Source organism: Alosa pseudoharengus, unplaced genomic scaffold (assembly GCF_046254945.1).
Source record: "Alosa pseudoharengus isolate Yale_2024_CS ecotype anadromous, Long Island Sound unplaced genomic scaffold, YU_APseudo_1.1 YU_APseudo_1.1_scf_3, whole genome shotgun sequence".
In the NCBI taxonomy this organism is placed as follows: Eukaryota; Metazoa; Chordata; class Actinopteri; order Clupeiformes; family Clupeidae; genus Alosa; species Alosa pseudoharengus.
This window is the reverse complement of record NW_027468718.1, coordinates 6210202-6232898: the sequence shown is the minus strand read 5'-3', so window position 1 is coordinate 6232898 and position 22697 is coordinate 6210202. Positions and strand designations below refer to the sequence as shown.

Below are 22697 nucleotides of genomic sequence, written 5' to 3'. Positions count from 1 at the left end.
GTGATAACAATGTGTAGTGGGCAGTGGAATAATTATTGGTTTCCGTTTGTGGTGACTGCTGACTGAGATAAGGGATGAGATTAAATAGATCCTGGAACTTAGCCTGGTCTGGAGCAGGCTAGCTCCAAAGAATAAATCGCCATGGTAACTTATACCATAACATATCCTGCTGCCCCCTATCCCGCTTTTGTGCAACTGGATCACGGATAAATTGAGCCAGGATAACCAAGATCCCGGCTTAATCCCTTATCCTAGTTTTGTGCAATAGGCCCCTGTTCTACTTGTGATACAGCAGCACCCCCCCCCCCCCCTTTGGAATGATTAACCAGTGTCCTCCCACTATCTCACCTTTAGTTAGTCAGGAAGTACAGCTAAGCAAGATAGCACAGCTTACAAGGCATTGAAGACTGTTCTGGGAGAGAAATGGCATCCAAAACTTTCTCAGAAGATGATTTCTCCTGTCCTGTGTGCTATGAAATTTTTAAAGACCCTGTTGTCATGACATGTAGTCACAGTGTGTGTAAAGAATGTCTGCATAAGTTCTGGGAGAGCAAAGGATCAAGAGAATGTCCCATCTGCAGGAGGAAATCTTCAAGAGAAACCCCACCACCTAATTTGATCTTAAGGAATCTGTGTGAGACCTTCTTACAGGAGAGAAGTCAGAAAGCTTCAGCAGGGTCTTGGGTGAGCTGCAGTCTGCACAGTGAGAAACTCAAACTATTCTGTCAGGAGGATAAACAGCCTGTGTGTGTGGTATGTAGAGACTCAAAGAAACACAGGAGCCACACCTTCAGTCCCATAGACGAAGCTGCATCAGAGTACAAGGTAAGAAAATAATCGACTGATTCTGGACATTCACTTCTCACTTCTCAATACCCCACATCTCACTTTTGACTTTCGACTCACTTTTGTAATCTTTTTATATTTGGGTATAGATATTGTTGATATACTGTGGTAAATTTTAATGAAGATGTCATGTTGGCCAGGCAGCAGCTGGAAGATATATGTAGTAAAGTTCATGAAGAGTTCATGTGTGGCCAGGTGGCCAGGCAGAAGTTGAGGCAGGATGTCATGCACGTGTGCGGGACATAGCCGTTTTTTAATTAAAATGGTAATTTCGTCACAAACTGATGTCTCGAATCAGTGTCGAGGCTTCGAAGCACAAGTTCGAAACACTGCTTCGAAAGGTGGTTCAAAACAGCCATGTCATGTGACCACTGCTTTGAAACATCGTTCAAAATCCCCATGTCATGTGACCAAAGCTAAGTGAACCTTCGGTGCATTTCACCCATTTAGTGGTTAGTGAGGGTGTTTTTGCACGGTAGCCCAGCTGCTCAAATGTGGTTCAATCCTCATTTGATTTGTAAGGTATTGTTTCAGATCATATCTGTTTATATGTTTTCTTACTTCATCATTAACCACACAGGTTCAACCAAACTCTCAGAATGGTAAAAAAGCAAACACATTCATACAGTCAAACTTTCGTTTAAAAGCATAATTATGTCTGAAGCGGCACTTTTAAGCTTGTCCGTGTTGTCGGATTAAATCACTTCAGACATAATTATGCTTTTCAGCGAATGTTTGACTCGGGTACATTCACAAAAACACCCTAGGATGCATTTTGGCGAGAGTTATCCTTTAATCACTTGTGTTTCCTATAGACCAGGCCTATTCAATTAGCGGCCCGTGGGCCGCATGCGGCCCAGACGCAGCCTCCAAGTGGCCCAGGCCGATGGTCCAGACAGAAAAGCAAAACACCGCTCACAATCAGATATAGGCTTCGCTACGCACTGAAAGTCCTACGGACAGGCGAGGGCCTTTTCCGAAGCTACTTACTTCGATCTAGCCCTACTCACTTCCACTGGATTCATGCATTCTGGCTATGGGCAAAAGCGAGGGGAAATTAATAAGGGAGGGCCAAGTAGCTAGTTTGGGAAAGCCTCAAAACTCTGCGCGTCGCTTGGCAACAACCGATAATTCTGCGCATAGTTCAGAGCAGAGCCTGGTTCTGAGTTGGTGTTTGCAGTTTGCGCCTAAAATAAAATGTCTCTTTCAACCCCAAAACGTAAAATTACAGATAAAAACCGTCAAATAAAAATCATTGCTTTTATGTTGGTTTGAATAATTACTTCCTTCTTTCTGGTCGCTGAAAATGTGTGGCCCGGCTCAAGTCTGTGGTTTTAAAATGTGGCCCAAATGAATTTGTAATTGAATAGCCCTGCTATAGACCTCTGAAGTTCGCCTACAAAAAAGAACCAAAACGACCATCTTTGCCCATATAAGGAGATCCGGTTGTTAATTGAAGCTAACTACCTACAGTATGGCAAGTTGCATTGCAAGTTAGCTCTGGGGTAGCAATAATCTAAGTGTGCCGCCTTCACATAACCGGAGATCACAGTATCCACTCAAAGGCAGAGGACAATAGTGTGTTCAGGAAAACGTCTGCATTTCAGACGTTTTCATCCCCGCGAGAGTTTAAAAGATGCGATAATTCAAAATTCCCATGTTATTTTCCCATTGGAAAAATCGCCAGATACCGGATGTCAAAGATGGCTGCTTTTTTGTAGGCGAACTTCAGAGGTCTATTGTAACTTGTGTAACATGCTTTAACACTGGTAAACACCAGAGGCACATGTTTAGACAGTGCTTTGAAGTGTTATCAAATCATAACCAATATAGTGCCTTTACAGTTAAATGTTTTGTATTTTTTTTCCAGGAGAATCTCAACATCAAACTGAAGCCCTTGAGAAAGAAACTGAAGACTTTCAAAAAAGTTAAACTTATATGTGACCGAACAGCTGAACACATTAAGGTGAATCATAGATTAGATACTAAACTGATTATCATTCCACAAAAATGAAAAGGGCTTTAATTGCATGTTTAAACGCAGGGACAAGCTGAAAATACAGAGAGGCAGATCAAGAAGGAGTTTGAGAAGCTTCACCAGTTTCTACGAGATGAAGAGGTAGCCAGGATAGCTGCAGTGAGAGAGGAAGAGGAGCAGAAGAGTCAGATGATGAAGGAGAAGATTGAGAAGATGGGCAGAGAGATCTCATCTCTTTCAGACACAATCAGAGCCATAGAAGAGAAGATGGGAGCTGATGATGTCACATTCCTGCAGGTAAAACAAATTCTCATTTTTTTCTGCATTCGTGCCTTGAATATCATGAAAAAAAATGAAAGGACTACAGTATCTTACATCCAGTCATGGTCCCTGACAGTGGCGTAACAACCCAATGGTGGGCCCAGGTGCGAGAGCGCTACGCGGGCCCCATATCGATGAATCATGGCCCAGGATGAATTAGCTCTGATACATGCAATACACATTAAGGGTGACTTCAATTGTTTATGCAAAGGGCCTGAGGCACCGAAGTAGTTTAGTAGTTACAGATTACAATTTCAAATAAGAAACACACGACTACATATCCATTACATGTGAAAACATTAAAAACTAATTTTATTAACAGCCTGCAGGCCAGGGTAATCTAATATTACTGCATTAACATCAACTCGCATGGAATTATGGGAACACTCAATGCGCCTCTTCAACCCTCTTAACCGTCCAGAAACCAAATAAAATCATTATGCATACAATCCCCAATATGCGTGAATTAGGCCATTAGAAGAAGGCCATCTTACGAGCCTTTCGTTGTGCAAAATCGTCAACGATGTTCCCAATATTTAATGCTCTGGCTCTCGTATTTTCAATGGACAGGATAGCTAACCCACGGAGCCTCTCCTGCCCCATGCTGCTCCTTAGGTATAGGTCTTAATAAGTTTGAGTTTGGAAAAATATCACTTAGCTGTTGCCACAGTCACAGGCAATGTCAGAAACAACATGAGTACACACTTCCCTGAATGTGGATGTTACACTGTCATAATCTAGAAAAAAAGAGGTATCGCACACCAATAAAGTCTTTCCTGAGGTGCTGGCTTCTTGTGCATATAATTGTTAAAGAAAATAAAGAGAATGCCGCACACTCTGCTCAATGTTTTAATGTTGAAGTGACGTTTTACGTTTACACTGTCATAATCTACCACCAGCATTTTGGCAAGTTGAAAAATAGATGACTTCTGTGAAATCTCTGCTTTAAAGCAAGACCTGAATGAGAGGAGTTGTGTGGGAATGTCGGTGCAATGTCCCTGCTATGGTCTGACAAACGTCGCCTTTTCAAGCAGTTCATCATCACCTGCGAGTTGAAGGGTCATAGGACGTAAAGACTCAAACACATGACAAGTTTCCCGCATACTTGCAAATCTTTGGGAGAGCTGACTGATTATGATGTCCAGAGTTGCATTAAATACCTGCACTTTGAAGTATCTCTCTGCATCGGTTAAGCGCTCATCTTCCGATAGATCGTCAAAGTGACGCTTCACTCTCCGTGCTCTAACATTCTAAAGTTCTAAAAAAAAAAAAAAAAGGAGGCAGGGCGGGGGTAGCGACGGGCCCCGGGAGGTCACGGGCCCTGGTGCGACTGCACTTGCTGCACCTACTATAGTTACGCCACTGATCCCTGAGGTCCTTTGACATGGATCAGCTTGACATCCCAGCACCACACTGCAGACCTTTAGGGACAGAGCCTTTTGTGTTTCTGTCCTCATTCTATGGAACAATCTACCATTCCACATATGCAGTTCTCCTTCTCTGGGCTTCAAAAAGCACCGGACCTTCAGCGGTGAACCCCCCTACCCCAATCCCTACTTTCTGTTAAGCATACTTAGGTATCTTGACACCTCTACATAAAACTACGTTATTATTGGGTCATTCTGTGCCAAATCAACAGATGCCTCCTGTCTGACCATCTCCGATTTGTTTCATACTTTAGGTCAATATGTTATTATAGGCCAATATGTTATTATACCAAAGCTTGTATCTACTTTATCTCCTGAGATATGGAGGCTTAAAAAAAACAGGGTCATTTTGGTCATGGTACAGTCCAAAATCTATCAGCCATATACACTTAATTTACCAATACCCAATGTGTTATGCATGGACAGCATACTACTGTGGGACATGTTTCATATCATGTTAGATCACATCACGCTTTCAGAAAATATATGGTTTATATGATTGCATGTATAAGTATATATAGTCTTTTGATCCTGTGAGGGAAATTTGGTCTCTGCATTTATCCCAATCTGTGAATTAGTGAAACACACTCAGCACACAGTGAACACAGTGAGGTGAAGCACACACTAATCCCAGCGCAGTGAGCTGCCTGCAACCATTTTCACGCTCGGGGATTGAACCCGGGCCTCTGGATTCAAGTACTGACTCTTTACCTAATGAGCTATCAGCAGTTGGGTTGACTCAAGTGCAGAGACTATGTAGACAATAACTCTTTTTTATTCCAATATGAAGCTTATTTTCCAAAACACACAGGAGAACACAAAATCCAACAAAGGAGAGAAAAATCCAAACAGAGGCAACTTTGCAACGATACCTTAACAAAGTTCAGTTTTTCCACAAAGTGGAGATTTAGTCCAGACAGTATTCCATACAGGGGCAATCCAAGAGAATAATCCAAGACACAGTCCGAAAGTCCAAAAGTACCAGAGTGACGCAAAACTAGGGATGTGACGCTCGAAGCTGACGTTTCGAAACAATGTCGAGCTTCCGAAACGCAAGTGTTTCGAACAGTGTTTCGAAGTGTGGTTCAAAACGCCCATGTCACGTGACCATGGCTTAGTGAGGCTTCGTGGTGTTTCAATTTGGTTTGGACAGGTGCACAGCCTTACCGCGCGAGCCAATTACCCGAGTAAACACCTGTTTGATCTAAATTACAAAGTCCCAGAATGCTTAAAAGTCATTCAAACACATCCTATCTTTGTGGGTTTTTTGTGAGGAGAGAGATTTTGAGAGATATAGCGATTTATAGTGCATCTTGTGATTGATAGATATAGATTAATTGACAGGCTAGAGACAGACAGTGAGCGATAGTTTAGATAGATATAGTCTAGTGACGTTAATATTTAGATAGTAGCAGAAGTAAAAAAATATATGACTGATGCCTTTATTTCAAAAACAGCTGACCCTTTGAAATACTGGTAGGAGAGGAGAGTGGTTTATCCAAACACAACTGTGATGGCAAAAAAATATTTGTGCATGCCAGCAACAAGTGTGCCTTGTAAAATATTTTTTTCCAAGGCTGGGGAGGTTTATTCAAAAACAAGAAACATATTAAATGCCAAGACGGCAGAACAACTGTTATTCCTAAATAAAAATGTATGTTGACATACAAAAAATGTGTTGTTTATTTTTCCCATGTTGTACCTGATTAGTCTAACCTGCTTCACATGTATCTTTTATTTCCCTACAACATGTTCCCAAAAAAAAACCCTGGGCCATAAGCATAGCCTACATTTTAAAACCATTGTAGCATTTTCCTCTCCAGCATATTCCAAAGGATAATGTAGCCTACTATGAAACTGAAATAACAAAACATCTAACTGGCAGATATAAAAATGTTCTTATTATTAAAGGCATATACTAGTCTGAAATTTCTAAGCACCAGCAGGGAGTCGAACACCGGCCGCTCCGGCCGAATGCAAGTGTGTTAACCACTGAACCACGTAGCTGTGGACGAAATCTTGCGTTCCATGTTGGCTATTTATATTCTTCGTCTGAAGCACTAGATGTCACCATGGAGTTACGCGTGTCGGATTGTTTCGAAACCTCGACACATTCCGGAGCAATTGCTTCTAACGTTTCGTTGTTTCACAAAGCCTCGTTCTGCCCATCCCTACGCAAAACAGAGTTCAGTAGCAAGGCTAGGCAGTGTAACAAAGCAATGTCAAACAAAGACTAAGCAAAGGGCATGGCAGGAGCAGAGCTTAAATACCACATGGTCAGGTCACATGACAGAGATAACAGGACACAGGTGAAATGAATAACATAGAATTAAGGCTAACAAAGCATGTGTTAAAACAAATGACCACCAGAGGCCGCCAAAAAGTCCCAAAACCATGACAGGACCCCCCCCTCTAGGAACGCCTCCTGGCGTTCCCAGGAAGGTCAGGATGAGCAAGATGAAAGTCTCTCCGGAGGTCTTTATCAAGAACATACCTAGCAGGAACCCAGGAACACTCCTCCGGGCCGTAGCCCTCCCAGTCTATAAGATACTGCAATCCACCACGAACTCTACGGGAATCCACTATGCGGCGGATAGTGAAAGCTGGACGACCATCGACGACACGGGGAGGAGGCGGTTCCTTAGGGGCAGGGGCAAGGGGGGAAGTCAGCACAGGACGGAGCTGAGACACATGAAATGTGGGATGTATTCTAAGGGATCGGGGCAACTGGAGGCGATAGGACACTGGGTTGACCCTGCAGACCACCTTGTAAGGGCCCACATAGCGCGGAGCCAACTTGCGAGACTCCACCCGCAGGGGAAGGTCTTTAGCAGCTAACCAAACCCTTTGGCCCGGACGGAAACTGGGAGCTGGTCTCCGACGCCGGTTGGCTTGGCGCTGGTTCCTTCTGGAGGTCCGCAGAAGAGCCTGCCGAACCCTTCTCCAGGTCCTTTTGCACCGCCTCACGAACTGCAAGGCTGATGGCACGCTTACGTCCCTCTCCTCCTCCGGAAACAGCGGTGGCTGAAATCCAAACTGGCACTGGAAAGGGGACATGCCAGTGGATGAGGACTGGAGTGTGTTGTGGGCGTACTCTGCCCAAGGCAGCCGGGAACTCCAGGACGCAGGGTTATCAGCCACCAGACTCCTCAGAGAAGCCTCCAATTCCTGGTTGACCCTCTCTGTTTGCCCGTTGGATTGGGGATGGAACCCAGAGGAGAGGCTGGCTGTGGCTCCTATGAGGTTGCAGAAGGCCCGCCACACCCGGGAGGAGAACTGGGGACCTCTATCAGACACGATGTCCTGGGGAAGACCAAAGACTCGAAAGACATGATCAAACACAAGCTTAGCAGTCACAAAAGCAGAAGGTAACTTCATTAGTGGAATAAAGCGACAGGCTTTGGAAAGCCTGTCTACCACTACTAAAATGACAGTATTACCTTCAGACGGGGGAAGGCCAGTGATGAAGTCCATTGAGAGATGAGACCAAGGACGACCAGGGACAGGAAGAGGATGGAGGAGCCCTTGAGGACGTTGGTGTTGGGTCTTGCTCCGGACACACACAGTACAGGCTGCTACAAAAGATTTCTTCACCTGATAGATTCACCTGAGTTTCCCGTAGTTCTTGGCTTCCCCTGGTTGAATCGTCACAATCCACAGATCGATTGGTCTACTGGAACAGTCATTGAGTGGGGTCCCACGTGCCATGCTACTTGTCTCTTGTCAAGTCCAGGCCTTTCACTAACTAAACCTGTTGATGTTTCTGAGTTGTCTCAAGTCCCTGATGAGTATTTGGACCTGAAAGAGGTTTTTAGTAAGACAAGGGCATCTACGCTGCCTCCTCATAGACCCTATGACTGTAGCATTGAGCTATTCCCTGGTACTAGTTCACCTCGTGGACGGATCTTCTCTCTGTCTTTGCCTGAACGTGAAGCTATGGACAAATACATTAAAGAAGCCCTGGCCACTGGATTTATTCGCCCCTCCACATCTCCAGCTGGATTCTTTTTTGTGGGAAAGAAGGATGGTGGATTGAGGCCTTGCATAGACTATCGTGGCTTGAATAACATCACAGTCCGCAATCGCTACCCTCTTCCACTAATGTCCACTGCTTTTGATTTACTCCAAGGTGCCACTGTCTTCACGAAGCTCGTCCACGGAGCGCTAACCAGTAGGCCACGGCTGCCCCAATTGGTGATTGTAAATTGAGAAAAAAAACAATCACTCTTGGCCATGATTGTTTTTGTGGTAGACTTTGTCATACATGGGGAATATGCACTTGTTATTTTGTCAATGTTTAATGCTCTATAAATTATATATTTTTGTTTATTTTAGACATACAATGTTGTTGGTAAGAAAGTTCTAAAACAGTAGTATTATATAAATAAATTCAAACTATCTGATGGGATTCATTGTGAAGTTATTGTGGGTAAATAAATATAAAATCCATATAAATACAATCTTCAGCAAGTCATAATTTGGCAAATTTTCAACCATAGGTCAATTATTTTAGAAGTTGAAGACACTTAACAATGTAGAATACTCCCTGAACATTTCAAGAATCTAGCATGAATTGTTCAAAAGTAATGACCCAAGGAACAGTAGTTGTTGGGTACAATAATAATTATTGATATAAATTATAAAACAAATCCAAGATGATCAGGCAGGAAATGTTCATAAAATATGTTGATTTGGCACGGAATGACCCTATATTATTATTATTATTATTATTATTATTATTATTATGTTCTTGCTGTTAATTATGCCTTAATGTTTCCCTTACATTATTTCTGTTTTGTCTATCAGTTTCGGATACTTTGTCAATTGTTGTTGTTGTTTTTTGGAAAAAAATGATACGAGTGTTAACATAATGCTAAGTATGTGCCCACCTCTGCTATTTTCACAGAACTACAAGAGTATAGCGGAAAGGTGAATGATCTACCTCTTGACTCTCTCTTTTAATCTTTAGTCAAATTCACCAACCAATCAATATTAAATTGCTACTTTGTGTCTGAAATCTACCAGCTACTTTCATATTTTACCAACATTTGGCTAGTGGTTGGTTTCCATCCCTGAGCCAAATTAACCCACAGCAGCACTGACTCCTGAATGTTATTCCAGAGCCCAGTGCACACTGCAGGATCCAGAGAGGGTTTCAGGAGCTCTGATCAATGTGGCAAAGCACCTGGGCAACCTGAAGTTTAGAGTCTGGGAGAAGATGCAGGACATTGTTCAGTATGGTGAGTAACAATAAGTGTGTAGAGGCTAAGGAACTGAGTTAGCATGAAGTACCCTGAAAAGTTGTTGGTTCAATTCCTAGCTTCCACTGTTGTGCCCTTGAGCAAGACACTTAACTCTCAGGTGCTCTGGGGAGAATGGCCCTTGTAAAATGGGTAGGTTTGCCCTGAGCACATGAGACAGATGTTAAAGGGTCTAAAGATGTTGTAAAAAACGTTATGCTCTGTGCACAATCATTCAGCATGACCGGTTTGGTGGTGGGCTAGTGATGGTTTGGTAGGCATATCCTTGGAAGGATGCACAGACCTCTACGGGCAAGGCAATGGCACCCTCAGTGCTCTTAGGTATCGGGATGAAATCGCCAGACCCATTGTCTGATCCTGTACTGTGCAGAGGTCCTTGGGTTCCTCCTGAAATGTACTCGAAAATAGAAAAAGTTTGACATCTGCATGTAAGCATCCCCATTATGATATACCACACACATACATAAATAATAATAATAATTTGATAATAATAATAATAATAATTTAAGATTGTTGTACGGTTTTAATGTTTGTTGCATTATGAACACATTAGGCTTAGGCTATACACATTTGTCATGCCTGTTTTTCGCTACTTGTGAGAGTCCCACTGTGTGTGCTGCCTGCGCAATAGTGTTTTGGGGTGCCACTGAAGAAGACGTTTGAAGATGATGAAGAGGTTGAGTAAGAAAGTGGAAAATTTGTAGGACTAAACGTCAAACGTCTCTGCTCTTTCCTAATAGGCCTAATACTTACACAAAGAGAATCCAAAACTATTCTGCTAATGTCTCGTTTCCTCCCACTGCACAAATATTTTGGACGTTCAATTTCAGGTGCAGATTGTAACGCCAGATCACGTCTTTTTTCAGACGTCCAGTATTGACATCCACAGGACCTCTGTTTAATGTCCAAAATAGGTTACATAGTCCTATTGACATCCAAATGGGGTCATGGTTACACGTCCAAGTAGCGGACCTAGTTTGCACGTTGTGCAGTCGTCCAGAATTGTTTTTGAACCGATGAATTGCATTTTTGTCATTTTTAATCGTCCACCACAATGTTACGAGCATTACATGTAAAGCTATCTTGCATGCTAAAATCTGATTCATTACAAGTAAATATAATATGTAAGTAAGATATACGTTCCCATTTGTGATTAACAATTTAAACGTATAAAAAAAACTGGTAACACTTTACTTGACGGGTGAGTTCATAACACATTCATAGCAGCTGTCATAAACTCCACATAAAGCATTCATGACTGTTTCATGAGACATGACTCAACATTCATACCAATCCTTTCATGAATGTGAAAGACAGAACGATGACAACTTGTCAAAATAAAAGTCCAACATCGTATCTGTGTAACCTGGATACCATTAATTTAATCTCTCCAGCCTTTGTAAATATTTCATGAATATCTTATGAAGTCTACATCGAATGTCACTTTAGTATACAAGTTGTGAAGAGTTTAACACTGGGAGGTAAACTAGCCTACATTCAGCTGACCCGTATTTGTGTAACCTGGAACGGTTGGACATTCCCAGTAGCAAAAGATGTGAAATCATCTGCAAAGGTTACATCATAAAACAAATAGATTTTTATGAAACAAAAAATATTTGCTTGACCATGTTCTGTATTTTTGGCACTGGAGTAGCCCATGTGACGTGATCAGGTAAGAGGTTTGGACCAAAAACGGCAATGCTGCTTTGCGGCTTTGGACTTTTATTTTGACAAGCTCTCATCGTTCTGTCTTCCACATTCATGAAAGGTTTGGTATGAATGTTGAGTCATGTCTCATGAAACAGTCATGAATGCTTTATGTGCAGTTTATCACAGCTGCTATGAATGTGTTATGAACTCACCCGTGAGGTAAAGTGTTACCAAAAAACTTTAGGTTACTATAATGATGTCTGCTAGCCTAGAAATCTAGACGCGCCCCTAGCGGCAGCAAATTAATTTGCTGCCAGGGCTAGTCTAGCAACTCTCCGTTGACTTGTGAGCTTTAGAAATCATTGAAATCGTGTATAGAGTCGTTTGTTGGGCTTAACATAATGATTGATGGCAGAGTTGCAACGGTTTGGCTTGAATTCCCTGCTACTTGAAAACAAATATCCTATTGCGTCCTATTGCGTGCAGAGGGAATTTGAAAGACAACTGATTATCCCGACCCTCGGACTGAGCACTGCGAACGGTGAGTGCCCAGACCCTACAATATAATGTGGGTCTTGCTCGCCAGGCTAGATGTCTGCCTATTTGTTTCACCTTTTTCTTAAAGGAGAACCATGCAGTTTTTTTAAGCTTAATTTACCTTAACTGAACAGCTTCAGGCTATACAGCCGGTGGGCCGCTGCACTGACAAACAGAAAATCTTGCAGCCTTGCGATTGAGTGGAAGTTTATACACGGTTGTGAGGTATCTGAAAAAATAGTTCCATAATGGAAAATAACACGGATTGAAATCATATATTGTTTGTTTTATTAATCATCGAAACACCACTAACCACTTGGTGAGTTGCACAGTTTTGAAAACGAACGTTAAGGGTTGTTTTAAAGGGACACCAGGCAACGTTTTCGTGTTAATTAATCATCTTCCTAAATCGGTATATGGTTAAATGACTCATTACGGGGTGAATGAAGGCTCTCTCGCCCGCCCCTACTACCTGTAGGAAGAATATCCCACTTGCAAGTTCGGTGTATCCTACCCAACGACCGAAGCAGGATCAGTTTACAGCTCAGAGGCAGGCTAACGAAACGCTAGAGATTGTTGCAAACGTGTGTATAATGGCAGAGCTGGCGAAGAAGCAGCGAAAACCCTTGACGGAAGACGCAAAGAAAAGGAAAAGAGCTTCAGACAGAGCGAGGGGGAGTTTCGTAGAGAAAAAGCATCAGGCTTGCCTGGTGTCCCTTTAAGGACATGTTTGTGCATGCCCATAGCCAGCCACTCTGAAACAGTCAGAGGTGATTCAAAACGAGTCAGAAAGTTGAGACAGGACCCACTGTCAAAATTTCAGTGTGCACCACTCTAGTTCATCCAAAACAAGCCAGAAAAGGGACTCAAAGTGCTAAATACCGGAATTATTCTTTAAGATTCTTTGTGAATATGGGCCTTGATCTGTTTCTCTTGACCCAGCCCAAGTCCAATAAAAAAAGAGACATTGGCTCAACATTTTCATTTGGTGTGTCTATCTACAGTGCAAATTGACACATTCATGTGGCTGTGATGGGCAACTACAATAGGGGACCCTCTTGAGTATGTGTGTTTTTTTATACATATATATATCTTTGCAGTTCCTGTGAGTCTGGATCCCAACACTGCACACCCAGAACTCATACTGTCTGAGGATCTGACCAGTGTGAGAAATAATGATGAAGATGATGATGCTGATGATGATGATAATGATGATGATTGTGGTGATAGTGATGATAGTAATGATAGTAGTGATGCTGATGATGACAGTGATGATGATGATGATGATGATGATGACAACAGCGTTGATGATGATAATGATGATCGTAGTGATGATGATAGTAGTGATGATGATGATGATGATGATGATGATGACAGTAACAGAGATGAGGATAGTGATGAGAGACAGCAGCTTCCTGATAATCCAGAGAGGTTTGATAATGATTTATTTGTTCTGGGCTCTGAGGGCTTTAACTCAGGGACTCACTGCTGGGATGTGAAGTTTAAGGGAAATCAAGTATGGGCTGTGGGTGTGATGACAGAGTCTTTAAAGAGGAAGGGTGACTGTGAGTCCAGGCCTGGACAGTGGTATATGTGTTATGATGGTGATGACTACCACGTGGGTTCTAAGCCAAAATCTCCCAAACGCCTGAGAGTAAAGCGCAGACTCCAGAGGATCAGAGTGCAGCTGGACTGGGAAGAAGGAGAGCTGTCATTCTCTAACCCTGTTAATGATACCCATTTATTCACTCTCACACACACATTCACTGAGAATGTTTATCCATTCTTCTATGGTACTACTTCGATTTTGCCAGTAAAGGTTTCTGTTCTGACAACTTTATCTGATAACGAATAATCTAACGCGTTACTATTTCAAAACCAGTTATCAGATTAAAGTTACTTATCCAAATCACTGTGCGTTACTATACTAAAAGTAAAAATTCGGAGCAGCACAGATGTAGTAGCTATAAACTTTAATTAAGGTGCACAAAAGGGACTAACGTTTCGATGCTTCATGCATCTTCCTCAGAGTCCTTGCATAGCATGGACAGGAGCGCCCATTATGTGAAAACAGAATCACAATCAGGTGTAGAAGGCGTGGCAGATCTTGGGCCTCCCTCCCAGGGCTGCACTCAATAAGTATGTTAGCCAAAAGAAAAATACAAGTAAAACTTTTTTACACATAAGCTGTACAATGAAACAATAACTAAATGAACCAACAAGAGAAACAAAAGAAAAGGAAAAGAAAGAGACACTAATTGCTAGACATTTCATGGAGATGAGAAAACTCGCCAGTCATTTAAAATAAAAAAATGCTTTTCAATCTATTTCATTTTTATTTTTATTTTAAGAGAGTCAATGGCTAAAAGTCATATATTAACCTAGTATTACAGGAAACACGACAGGCTCAATTCTTCATTGAGACCAGAAGGCTCAAGTGTGCCCAGTGTGTAAATCCAATAGGCCTCCCTGCATAGAAGCTTTTTAATAACATTGCCGCCTCTAGGTGGTGTGGAGACTGTGCATTACTATTTTTGTCATTTTCCTTAGTACAAATATTGTTTTTGCTTTCTTCTTGTTGAGCATGAGGACAACTCATGTGTAGGCTAATACCACGCAGTGACACAAACATAAACAACAATGGAGGGAGGAGAGAGTTGCATGTTTTCTAGCTGTGAATACAGTCATTATTTTGAGTTTGTGTCAGCTGCACATGACGTTGTAAATTCTGTGTTGGCGACAAAGTGCTGTCTAGCTAGACATCCCGAGCAAAGATAGTAAACCGTCTCTGTCCAGAGTCTCCCGCATATTGATAGCAGCTCCCTGACACCCGCAACGGAGAGGAAGAGAGAGAGGGGTGGTGCATGTGTGCCTGAAGCGCATCCAAGAAAAAGACCATCCTGGGGGGGTAATCTAGAAAGATTAAGGGTCTGGCCACGAACAACTTCAGGGGCGGCACCAAGCATGCATTTGAAAATCTCACTGCACACAATTGGATAACACTAGACCAATGTTTACTCTGAATGATTCCGGACTTCGACGCAATTGGATAATACTACGATCAATGTTTACTGTTGCAGCGCTGTCGTCATCAGTTCATTATTTCATATAGAATTTATTAAAGTGCAAGAAGTGACACTGTTTTTGTTTTTTATGGTTTTGCAGAGTATGGTTAATTATATGATTTATGTTTGGGTATTATATACTGGAAAAAAATAAAATCTAACAAAGTGTTATAATCTAATAAAGATCTTATATTAAGATCAGAACATCTTTTTGGTATTGTTTTTAGTATGAAGAAATGTACCTAGTGCTCTCTCGAAAAGATAATTTTGACTTTTTTGACTTTTGATCTTAAAGCAACACTATGGACAACCTGGTCTCATTAGGGAAACGTTCCCCTGGGAACGTTTTGGCAAACCCAGCCAAACGTTCCACCAGACACGTTTCTGAGGTGCAAACTAGCCAAGCAACCCAGCGGGGGTGCTAAAGAGAGACGTTTAGACGTTGTTTACTACAATTAGGTCTGGTCAAACTAAATTGTAGCTTACACAAGCTCAGCAGTATTATTTGGTTACCAAACCAAAGTTTTGGATTAATAGTGCCTATATCTTGCTACGTTTCACAAAATATAAGGCCACAAACCCTGAACTGCCGTCTATGGTTAGCTGCCACATCTTGGTGGGTTTTTTTTTCCGCGAGCAACCCGGGGGATTTTGTCTCAGTTGTCAACACGCTCGACTTCCACTCCGAGGGGCAGCTGTTCGCAGGTTCGAATCCGGCTGTGTGCTGAGTCTGGTCTTCGCTTTCTTTTACTGTCTATGGGTCTTCGTTGCAAGCCCAGTCTGCGCAGCCTGGTCCTCTGGTCTTCGTGCGTTGGGTTGAATTGCACGGCTCGGCCCTGCACACAGCCGGATTCGAACATCAGTCAACAATAGCCATATATTGTTAATATTATAATATCAAGCTACCATAGATGAATTTGCAAAAGTTGAAAAATCGATTGCATTATAGCCTGAGGCAAGACACTTTCACCAGAAAAATAAATAAACAAACATGACTATAAGCCTGCAGTCATTAGACTAGTTAGCCTAAACGATGATTTTGTCCGTCTAATTATGTATTATTTACTTACACGAATGTAGCCCCTACCAAACTTGTACACGCCGTTTCAGACATAGGCTTACTTCTGACTTTTTTGTCCTAAAAAGGGGGCTTCGTCATAAAACACTACTCCAGCATTAGGCTGTACAACATTTTAGATCAACCATTTGCGATTTGCATGTCATCGATTGTAATGCTCAATTCAGAACGAGAATGCTAGTGATTTTAGATCAACCATTTGCGATTTGCATGTTATCGATTGCAATGCTCAAATCAGAATGAGAATGCTATCTACCAGATTGATAATTCGCTCCTCTACTAGCATTAGATTCATGAAGATAAATGGAGGACCAGATAGCTTCCGTAACATAGCAAGGCAGACAACAAATTCGAAAAACTGGAGATAGTATGCAAGCAATAGGCCTACACTTACTAGTCCAACAGCATGACGACCAAGTCAGCATCAGTTGGGCACCCCTCCTCCTCCTTTAGCTCATGCCAGCGAACGAACGCTGATATTGATCCTCGTCCGGCCTTTGATTTTGTCACTCTTCCTTTCTTTTCCTAGTCTCCTCCGACAAAACCTATGCCCTCTTCGGTTTCGTTACTGCTTCGGCCATGACAACAACATACACGCGTGACAGCTGGCAAACAAACGCTGGTTCTCTCACGTCTGAATTTGAGGAAATGGGGGGTGAGGTATGCTGTAAAGCAGTCGAATTTTGTAGTTCTTTTTGTGCTCGGGTTGCTACCCGCACCCAGAAGTTCCGTAGTGCCAGTAAAAGCGATACAGACCCCGTCAGGCTATGGCATACGTGTCATTCAACCTATTGTAAGTCGATGTACCATCACAATGGTCTTGGAAATATATTATGAAGGTTGAAAAACTCCATAGTGTTGCTTTAAAGGAACACCAGGCAACGTTTTCGTGTTAATTAGTCATCTTCGTAAAAAAAAAAAGAGAAAAAGCATCAGGCTTGCCTGGTGTCCCTTTAATATAAGATTAATAACACTTGGTTATATTTTTTTGCAGTGTAATTTGGAGGGTGTAAGAGATCGTGTTGGTTTCTTGATTATATTCTTGATTATTTTTGATTTACTGTGAAACCGAGTATGTTTATGTTCTGTATTTTTTATTTAGTGAGCTCAATTCAAACATGTAAATCCAAAGGGAAAGGATCAAATAAATGCTTTGTGTTCTATGTCCATACATCATTGCAAAGTACTTGATGTATCTCTTACGAATATGAGAGTAATATTGTTGATAACTTTAACAATCTTAAAGCGATGGTTCGTTGTAATTTCACCCTAGGGTCCTTTGCACCATGACCCCGAGCCAAACACCCTCCCAGAACCTGTTTTCCCTTGGTCGAACCCTGGTCGAGTAGCCCTGTCAGAAACTAATGAGTTTCTGCAGTCGTAATGGTACCAACTTTTATCTCGTAAATTACCCCACTGATAATGCCCTGAATGGTACTAAACTTCTACAGTAGTACAACTATGTTCTTTACTCATAAAACGAGGCATTGAAAAGTTTGTAAATACACGGGGAGTTTATTTAAAAAACACTTGCCTGATGGATGCTACTATCTGCTACTATACCGCTGCGTCGACGTTGTAATAGTAAATATTTCTTACTGTAGGATGATTTGTAGTTGTAAAACTACTGTCCCATACCTGTAGAATAGATTAGTATTTCTAGTGCATATTAGTAATATTAATAATTACTTGTACAGATTGTTACGTGCCAGTCTAGGGGTTAGACACGCAGCAAAAGAGTTAAGGTTGAAACCCAAAAAAAGGCGGATGAACCAAAAATAGCGATCAATTTTAAGGTGTTTATTTACAAAAAAGGTGAATATATAACAAAAATTAAGAAAAGGTTGACTCCGATGTTCAATCAAACACAAAAGTGGCAAAGTAACAACATAGCCCGAAAAACAAGGCCTAACGTCGACCTGCGTCAAGGCCATGCCAGCTTCTCACTCTGGTAATTTCGTCATTGACGGCAAATGACGGCTGGGCGGAGCGTGATAGCGCAAGAGTGGAGCTCCAGAAGATGGGAACAGCGCCCCTCTTATACTGTGGTGTATCCAATCCCCAACGGCAGGAGCCGAATAGGCAATTACCACGTTGCCACTGTCAGAATGTCCTGCAGCACAGCTCACAAACAGACACAGGCCACAACAGAACAGGGCAAAACACAACACAAGCACACCAGGTCATTACACAGATCATTGTTACAGTTACAAATAATTTCTACAGTTTCAAAAGTGATACGCACATACAAAACATATGAGTCTATTCTTATTCCATATAGTTCCATGTACATGGTAATGTTGGCCGATGATAGCCTTTTTCCACCAACAGAGAACTGGCTCCATTCTCATTCACGAACCAACATTGAACCGTTCGGAGCATTTGACCCGACAAAAGCCGGTTCGGAACGTGGCACCTTTGTTAGGAACTTGAAACAGAAAATAGTTGTTTTTTCCTGTGAACCGGAGTGGCCGTGTCATTCTGCCGTTCAGAGGGGAGAAGGCTAATTCAATTCAAAAAACTTTATTTATCCCCGAGGGGCAATTTTCTCTATGCAATTTTCTCTATGCAGGCATAGTGACATATAAGACATAACACAACATATAAGACATAACACAACATATAAGACAGGACAAACGAAAGAACAGGACAGACAAAGAAAGAACAGGACAGACAGGAATGTAGGGGGGGAGGTTAGTCCCAGGAGTTGGAGGAGGAGGGGGCTGGGAGCATATGCAAGTAAACCCTCAAAAGTAAAGATGGCCTTCCTCCTGTTAGTCCTAACCAGAGGACAGCACAGACGCCTGCCAGAGGGCACCCATTCAAAAACTCTATAAGACATGGGTAGAGTCTTCTAAGATGCAGTTGGCTTTCCTTAATGTTGCCTTGTCGTGCAGTGATGTCAGAGACTGAAGAAGTCACTCGTCAAAAGCTAGTAGGATGCATTGGGAGGGTTTTCGTTATCAAACGTCGAGCGCATGGCGCAACAAGGTGTTCCTAGGTTTTTTAATCAGTCATGGGTGTGTTTGGGGCGTAACATCATTTAAACCAATGAGAATGACATCTGTCATTCCATTTAACGGCGCAAAGCGCAATATGTCAAATAAATGCATCGGTATTTTGACATTCAACGGCGCATTTAAAGGAGGCTGCTTGCGAGACCGTATGGAATAGTCATTCCACTAAACCATGCTTTACTAAAACCTAGCATAGCCTTCACGCATTTGCACTCTATTATTTGAACTCATTGGCAAAGTGGCAAACTTCATTTTAAATCGAAAAAAATTGATCCATTCAGGTTGCCAGATTGTGTATGAAATACATAGCCTAGAAACCTGACGCACCCTAGCGGCGGCAAATTAATTTGCTCAGCCTGTACGTCTAGTATCAAACCATAGGGATTTCTATTGGCTGACGCCGTGGACGTCATCCAATCAAAGCGCTCTATTTAGTTAGAGAGTCTTAAGGCGGGCTTAACAGGATAACGACAGTCCTGCGACGGTGAACAACAAGGAAGGTGGCTATGGCGAACGAAGAGCGGTTGTTTGAATCTTTGGAGGAGTTGGACTTGTGTTTTTCTTTGAAAGTTGAGCAACACAATGCACTTAAGTCATTCCTTTAGAAGAAGGATGTATTTGCCCTTTTGTCGATCGGATACGGATATGGTCGTAGCGCTGGCCTATTGCATGCCTAGGCAGTTTGAAAGACAATTCTCTGCCCGCCCCTTGGATTAAGCGAGGTGAATGGTTCGATTCCAGACTATACATTTCAATGATATAGGATGGCCCGCCAGGCTATGAAATACACCCTACACATACACGATCACTTAGTTTCAATTTCAACCGCTTTGTCATAGGCTAAAACCTGGCAACCCAAAACCCAAATAAGGAAGCGGGTGCCGACTGCGCAGCCTGAGTCTCGTCGTAAGCAAGCGGGCTAGTTGAATGGCCTACTCCAGAACTAGCTGTTGTGAAATTGTTGGGAATTTAATTGATTAACACATCACATAAACTGTTATTGAGTGTTGTTGATACACTGAACTTGTGCCCTCGGAACCAAATCTGACAGCAAGCAGCTTTGGAGTTTTGGAAGTAGGCTGCAGGCAGGCAGCTGGTGGATACATAACTGGCATGCGTAAGGTAATGGTAAGGTAAAAGCAACGACCGAAATGCAGTGTTAAAACACGTGTATGAAACTTATTAAATATGCAAACACAGATCCGGTATAAACACTGCCACCCCCCCTCCCCCGAAAAAAAATCTCCCGTTTTTGGAAAGCTAAATGTTGACAGGTATGTTATATGCAGTTACTTTTACTATTGACTGACAATAGGTTACCATCGAAAACATAGGCTGGAAAAAGCAACACTTACCCTAATATTGCTCAAATGACTGAATAAAAAAACATTTATCCTGCAGAGGAGTTGCTTATATCTCGTGACAGTGCGTCTTCAGCTGTGCTCCATACGTGTCTCTCGCCTCTCCCCTAATCACTTTTAACCGTCATTACCAATTTGCAAATAATGGTGAATAACTACTCATCATGAGATGTACAGTATTTCGTAATATCTTTATTCTAATTATGTAATCATGCAATTTGTAATGTTTTGCATGGATGTGCGCTGGTGCACGTTCATGGATGATAGAAGGATGGTGTGTTGTGCACCCACCAATATGACTGTTGACAATGCGCTCTTAAAATAACATATAAACAACATTATTAAAAACCACCAATCCCATTATTTTGAGGGTTTGCACTAAACAGAGTCTGATTCAGTGTGGTCCATGTAAAATGGGAGGACCAATGCCATCAACCTGGAAATACAGCGGGGAAAATAAGTATTGAACACGTCAACATTTTTTTCAGTAAGTATTCTTCCAGTGAGGCTATTCGCATTAAATTTTCACCGGACATTAGTATTAACTTAGGTAATCCACACATATATAAAAATCCAAACATTAATGTCTAAAAGTAGTGTTATGAGTAAAAAAGTGGAATGGCACAGGGAAAAAGTATTGAACACGCTAAGAAAAAGCAGTACACAAACGCAAAGAATGGCAAGGAACAAACTGGAATCCATAAGTAGTTAGAGAAATTATCCCTCCTATCTGTACAAATTGATATAAGCTGGGTTAGTACATACTGGTGGGCTATAAAAAGGTTTTTGTTAGCAAGGTGTCACACAAGAAACATTTCATGATGGGTAAAAGCAAAGAGCTCTCCCAAGATCTTTGCAACCTTATTGTTGCAAAACATATTAATAGAACTGGTTACAGATGCACTTCAAAACTTCAGAATCATCCAGCAAGCAGTATTGGAGCCATTATTTGCAAGTGGAAGGAACATCACTACATCATCAACTGGCCATGCACAGGATCTCCTTGCAAGATTTCTGACCAGGAAGTCAGAAGGATAGTCAGAAGAGTAGCCTAAGAGCCAAGGACCACTCTGAGAAAGCTCCAGAAAGATTTGGAGGCAGCAGGTACAATTGTTACAGAGAAAATCATAGGTAATGCACTCCACCGCCATGGCCTCTATGCACGCTCATCCTGCATGACTCTATTGCTGAAGAAAAACATGTCAAAGCTCGTTGAAAGTTTGCTACACAACATTTGAACAATCCTATGAAATACTGAGAGAATGTATTCTGGTTAAAAATTAAACTTTTCGGATGTCATACTACACACCATATTTGGAGGAGAAATGGCACTGTGCATCACCCTAAAAATACCCTACCAACAGTGAGGTTTGGAGGTGGTGGCATCATGGTGTGGGCTGTTTTTCATCTCATGGTACTAGCAGACTTCATACAGTTGAAGGAATGATGAATGGAGTCATTTTGTTCCGGAAGAATCTTTACATCCACCAGGATGATGAGGATGACACATGGCTAGACCTTCCAGCAGGACAATGATCCAAACCATTCAGCAAGGGAAACTCTCAATTGGTTTCAGAGAAAGGAAATCAAGGCCCTGACTTTAATTCAATTGAACAGTTTTGGAAGTTAACTAAAGATCAGGATTCACAACAGGGACCCCTGAAATCTTCAATATTAAAGGACTATCTGTTTAAAAGAATGGGCCAAACTCACACCAGAATACTGTCACTGATTAGTTTCATCATACAGGAAATGCCTTAAAGCTGTCATTATGAATAAAGGCTTTTCCACAAAGTATTTAAGAAATTTCAGCAGGCGTGTTCAATACTTTTTTCCTGTGTCATTCCACTTTATTGCACATAACTCTACCTATGGACTTTAATGTTTGGATTTTTTTATATGGGTGGATTATCTGAGTTAATACTAATGTCTGGTGAAAATTTCATGCAAATAGCCTCATTGGAAGTATACTTACTGAAAAAAATGTTGACGTGTTCAATACTTATTTTCCCCGCTGTATACTTAAACGCTAACTAATTCCTTGTCTATTGACAGAAACTGGTAGCCTGGCTCCGCCCTCCTACGTACTTCCGCTCAATTTTCATTTCCCTTCAGTACGTCGTCTGGGTCTGTGGTATATTCACAGGTTTTCTCCT

The 22697-nt window shown here is 41.8% G+C and overlaps 1 protein-coding gene across 1 annotated transcript; it reads left to right on the top strand.

Moving 5' to 3' along the window:
* The first annotated feature begins 365 nt into the window (after positions 1-365).
* On the top strand, positions 366-14263 carry LOC143100077 (E3 ubiquitin-protein ligase TRIM35-like). The gene is made up of 6 exons (XM_076263017.1): positions 366-825; positions 2717-2812; positions 2891-3121; positions 9479-9501; positions 9694-9812; positions 13121-14263. The coding sequence occupies exons 1-6, from the start codon at positions 424-426 to the stop codon at positions 13873-13875; spliced, it is 1626 nt and encodes a 541-aa protein (XP_076119132.1). The 5' UTR covers positions 366-423; the 3' UTR covers positions 13876-14263.
* Positions 14264-22697: the final 8434 nt, after the last annotated feature.